The sequence below is a fragment of the Mastomys coucha genome, unplaced genomic scaffold (genome assembly GCF_008632895.1).
Source record: "Mastomys coucha isolate ucsf_1 unplaced genomic scaffold, UCSF_Mcou_1 pScaffold9, whole genome shotgun sequence".
In the NCBI taxonomy this organism is placed as follows: domain Eukaryota; kingdom Metazoa; phylum Chordata; class Mammalia; order Rodentia; family Muridae; genus Mastomys; species Mastomys coucha.
The window spans coordinates 62,157,899-62,163,242 of record NW_022196915.1 but is presented as its reverse complement, the minus strand read 5'-3'; the positions used below and the strand labels follow the sequence as shown (position 1 = coordinate 62,163,242).

The window sequence follows — 5,344 nt, the reverse complement described above, 5'->3', positions numbered from 1 at the left end:
TTTTTGTTTTGCTTCTACCTTTCAAGTGCTAGGATTAAAGATGTGCGCCACCATGCCTGGCTAGTGTTTTTGTTTGTTTGTTTGTTTGTTTGTTTGTTTGAACATGTGTTTAGTATGTATGAGAGTAACTGATCTGCAGTGATGTAGAATATAAAAGGTAATAATGTTTATTGGAATAATTTATATTTTGAAACTATAAAATTAGTGTTAAAATAAAAGTTTTGAACAGTTGACTTGTTGGGGGCATTATCTAATTTGAATTAAGTGTTGTAGGCTAAGTGTTGATTCTGAGCTTTTAGAGCAAAAGTAGTTTACAGACTCAGTCTCGTTCCTCATACAGAGTGTGCACCCAGTTACCATTTTCCAGTCAGTATTTATTCTTTCTGGCTAGAGGAGATGCATATTGGAAAAATCCTGAACATTTCGCTATTAACAACTGCATCCTGTCCTTCCTTTCAGTGAACTATTGGAGAAATTGTGCGTGTCGTTGTATGATGTGTTCCGGCCATTGATCATCCATGTCATTCACTTAGAGACTTTATCGGAGCTCTGTGGGATTCTTAAAAATGAAGTGCTTGAAGACCACGTACAGAACAACGGTAAATATGCAGAGGTGATCACGTTAAAGGACTCTGTCATTGTGTCTGTGGAGCAGTGAGTGCGAGGAGAAACTGGACTTTCCTTCACAGCCTCAGTCCAGTCACATAGTGGGCTTTGTTTGTTTGTTTGTTTTTTAAGTTTTAAAAATTTTAAGTAGAAGGCTAATTTGTTGGAGCTTGGGTTGAAATCTCTCTCCTTTTCCAATAAAGGTGTGTCTTCATCTGGAACCATTTAATCGTACAGATTAAATAGATAAGGATTTTAAAACTGAAAACTGAACTTAGGTGTTGGGGATCTAGCACACTGGAGTCAACTTACTTGATGCTTTCAATTGCAAACAAGGGTTCTTTAGCATGCGTAGGTAGGAGTGCTCCAGCAAGCTCCTCCTCCTCCTAGGTGAAGAGCAGCTTTTCTCTCAGCACCTAACCTGCCGCAGATCTGGGCCTCCTTCAACCTGCGGGAGAAACCGGGGTCCTAGTCAGGTAGACAAGGCGTAGGCGAAGAAATGATGGCAGAGATGACACATGAAGTACAGGATCTGAATGTATTTCTTAAAAATGGCATCAGACTTTTACAGTCATTGCAAAAGAGAGATGATAAATCTGGTACTGAGGCCATCTAAAACACTGGATCTAAAGCAGTAGCTATCTCCTCTGAACTGGTGCTGCATCCCCCAGGCCCAGAGTGCTTGGGCCGGGGGACTGCGGACTGCATGAGTCTGAGTCCTAACTCATCTAAGTTCTAGTGCGAGTCCTTCTGCGAGTCCATAGTGCTAGTCCTGCATGCGAGTCCAAGTCCAAGTCCAAGTCCTTGTGCACCAAGTGAAAAGCCGGCTTAAGTAGCATACAGCAAGCAGGACAGATGACAAGAGTCACGTAGGCAGGTGACACATCAAGGTCAGTGATCTTACTGACCAAGATCTCCGGTTGTGAAGCGGGTGGAAGAGCAATGGTGCCCCTCCCTGCTGGGGCTAATTTGGTATTCCTATACTAATTCTATGGTTTTGCTGGAAGCAATGACTAGGGTTCTGACCTAACACTTCTAGCTAATGTCCTTGAGTGGAAGCCCTTCATTACTCTCTAGTATGTAAAACATTTCTAACTATTGTGAACTATCTATTAGCCTAAGGAAAGTGCTAGACCTCTGTTGCTAGCTCTGGCGAGGCAGATTCCTTGAGAGAAATTCCAAGTCATGGACAGGTTGGTATTAAACTAGGATAGGTTGGTAACATTGTATTGGCCAGGAAATAATGCCCAATCTTAGCCATTTACGAATCATTTTGAGGTACCTTTATGCCTAATTATGAGGGCATGTTGACCATTGGAAAGACTGATCTGGAACATGTCTGAGTTAGGAGATACCAGCGACTGTCTGAATATCCAGGAGGCACAGAACTCCTTTTGGATCCTTATTGCCTCTTATCCTTAATCAAGCTTTTATCCCCTATATTTTGGATGTGACTGGAGTAGACGAGTGTGTGTGGCACTAACTGTCGCTCATCTGTTGTCTACTGACTAGATTGTAGTAGGGAGCATGGTTTGCTGCCTTGTTGGGAAGCCTCCTCTGAGATGGTCTGTGTGTTGGGGGGTTTAGCACCGCTGCCCCTTCCATCAGTAGTCGACATGTCGTTCCTCATAGTTATCTTTCTGTAGTTAGCTCATTCTGTGGTGTGATTTCTCCATCTCAGGGCTTCTGAATTTAGGGTGAGTTTTAAAGTGTTGTGAATGTTTTCCAGTACTGTGCAGTGTCGCTAGTCCCTGACCCATGGAAAGAGATTACTGATTTATGTTTTAACAGTCATGGCCTCTGAGAAAGGGAGAAACACTATATAAATTCATATTTCACTTTTGTTTTTTGTAAAATGTGGGATTAGTTTATTTGTAAAATGGTCTCTTGTAGTGTTGGTCTGAATCTATATGAATTAACTTACCACAGTGTTTTCTTAAAACCCAGATTCATTATGAATGTAAAGAATATAACTAAATTTTCAGAATTCTGAAAAAGGACTGAAGAAGATGGAAGGCCAACTTATTTTTCCATGATAAGCCCAAGGCAATTGAAAGCTATCCATTAAATTTTTCTAAGACCATTGAGTCATATTGAAATAAAGTTCAGCAATAGTCTCTGAAACAGAGTGGTTCATGCCATGTCAGAGCAGGTCAGTAATCTCTGCTTAGTTAAAAGGAAGCTGGAGTGGATAATGGCTTTTTTTTTTTTTTTTAAAGCTGAACAACTGGGGGCATTTGCAGCTGGAGTAAAGCAAATGTTGGAAGATGTACAAGAGAGGCTTGTGTATCGAACCCATATCTACATTCAGACGGACATCACAGGCTACAAACCAGCTCCTGGAGATCTGGCATATCCTGATAAGCTAGTCATGATGGAGGTGGGGTCTCTTCACCACTTGATCTTCATCTGCTCACTGCTCTTGCTTAGCTTGTGGATGTTTTATACTGGTTGAGATAGAATATTTCACTTTAAACTATCACTCAAGGCAGGCAGTGGTGGCGCACGCCTTTAATCCCAGCACTTGGGAGGCAGAGGCAGGCGGATTTCTGAGTTCGAGGCCAGCTTAGTCTACAGAGTGAGTTCCAGGACAGCCAGGGCTATACAGAGAAACCCTGCCTTGAAAAAACAACAAAACAAAACAAAACAAAACAAAACAATCATCCAGAATATAAAATCAAATATATTTGCCATAAAAGTCATAGGAAATGAAACTAAAGAATTGCATACAAATTGTTAGTTTGTACTTATGTTTGGTAACCTTTGTATACAGCTTTCTTTCCTTTGTCAAGATATGTGCATCCTTAACTTTTAAATTGAATTAGTGCTTTCTGCAGTTTCTCATATTTCCTTGTGAGTGGCATATAAGAGGGCTGGTAAAATAGCAGCCACCACAGTTAATGATGGTGGCATGGCCCTTTGCTGTACCCCTAAAATTATATTGTACCAACTTTGGATTATGGCTTGAAGGCTCCAGTTGTTGCATTGAGCCTTCTGACTGTTGTTTGTTTTCTGTGACCTCTGGATAGAGTTCCCAGGCTGCCTACAGTGTTAGTGCTGTGGCAGGTTATTAGAGTGCAGAACTTTAAAGTGAAAACTCACAAACAAAAGCAAAAGTATCCAGAGTAATGCAGTGAGCTCTCATGAAGCCAGCACAGTGCCTTGTTTACTTTTACCTGCTTGCTCTCGTCCACTGTTCCAGAGAGAGTTTCAGTCTGAAAATACTCTGGGAGGTAACTCTGGAAGGTTAGGGTGGTTTTATTTTTAACACAATCATAATAGAAATTTCTCACCTAGAAACAAGAACATTCCTACAGTTCTGGGTTCAGAGTCAGCAGTTATTAATGCTTTTTTTCATATTACCTTATATTTTTGTCAGTATGGTTTTTGCTTAATCATTTGAAAGTAATTTGAGTACTTAAAATTAAAAAAAAAATTATTTGTGTATATGTGTGTGAGTACATGTGTATGTGTGCGTTCCTGTGGAGGCCAGAAAGGGGCATAGGATCCCCTTGGAGCTGGAGTAACAGGCGGTTGTGAGTCACCAGCCTGTGTGTAGGAGCTGGGAATCATGAGGGCCCTTGGAAGAGAGCATGTCATGTATGGTTGCTACAGAGTTGCTGCTCCAGCCCAAGCTAAGGACTTGATACTTGACTCCTAAGCACATTAGTTTTTTATGAATTAAAACTTTGCTCATGGCTGGACACATAAAATAATAAAGTATAAAAAAAATGAAGTTAAGGCTTCTCCCTTGCTTTGGTTTGTGTTTTATTTTTATAACTGACTGTTTTGAAGAGACCAGAGTTTGTCTCATTGTTCTTGTTTTTGTTTTTGTTGTTTTTTAATTGTTTTGGTGAGAATACTGAATAGCTGGCATTTACTTCTTCACTATGTCAGAGGGACACAATGTCAGGCCTGACCATTAGGGCTGAGGTGGTGATTGTGATGGAGTATTTCTACTCTGTAATGATCCTATTGGATGATACTTGAGTTTTATGGAGTTCCCAGAACATCTGTTCAGCTCATCTAGATTGTAAGACACAAAGAAAAACTGCCCCTGAATGTTCTTTCTTGTTTCTCTATGTAGCAAATTGCACAGAGTTTAAAGGATGAGCAGAAGAAGACACCTTCAGACGCTTCCTTTTCAGATGTCCGGTTAGAAGAAGGAGAATCCAATAGTTTAAGAAAGTCTGGTATGTTGTGATGGCTTAACTCTGGCTTCTGTTCATTCAGTTAATTAACCTCATTGTGGACTGTGTCTCTGGCTTTCAGACTTTCTAGGGACAGATTGATAGACCCTAAATGTAATTAGAGTGAAATGCTAATGGCATGTACTAGATGCTCCTAGACCATGAAGAACTTTGGGGTATAGAAGTGGGGAAGGGCATATGCTGAGTGCAGGATGTGGGGTGAGTGTGAGAAGTGGTGTCTGGAAGCTGGAGATGGTTTTATAAAGAGTGTGATAAAGCCAGGTGCCACCCCTGGGCTAGTGGTCAGAAACCATGGAGAGAAAGCCAGGAAGTAGCATCCCTCCATAACCTCTGCTTCCAGGTTTCTGTCTTGAGCTCTTGCTCTGGCTTCCTTTAGTAATGGACTGTGACCTAGGAGCTATAAGATTGCATAAGCCCCTTCCTCCCCTACATTGCTTTTCTTCTTCCTCCTCTTCCTCCTCATCCTCCTCCTCTTGCTCCTCCTCCTCTTCATCTTCTTCTTTTTCTTTCTTTCTTTTTCTTTCTTT

General features: G+C 41.1%; 1 protein-coding gene across 2 annotated transcripts in view; it reads left to right on the top strand.

The window, feature by feature from the left end:
- Cog3 (component of oligomeric golgi complex 3) overlaps positions 1 to 5,344 on the top strand; it is a 53,481-nt gene that overhangs the window by 21,948 nt on the left and 26,189 nt on the right. For both annotated transcript variants that reach the window (XM_031362779.1, XM_031362780.1), the window contains exons 12-14: positions 460 to 599; positions 2,826 to 2,986; positions 4,694 to 4,799. In XM_031362779.1, the coding sequence (XP_031218639.1) occupies positions 460 to 599; positions 2,826 to 2,986; positions 4,694 to 4,799 (407 nt within the window). The remainder of the gene's footprint in view (positions 1 to 459; positions 600 to 2,825; positions 2,987 to 4,693; positions 4,800 to 5,344) is intronic.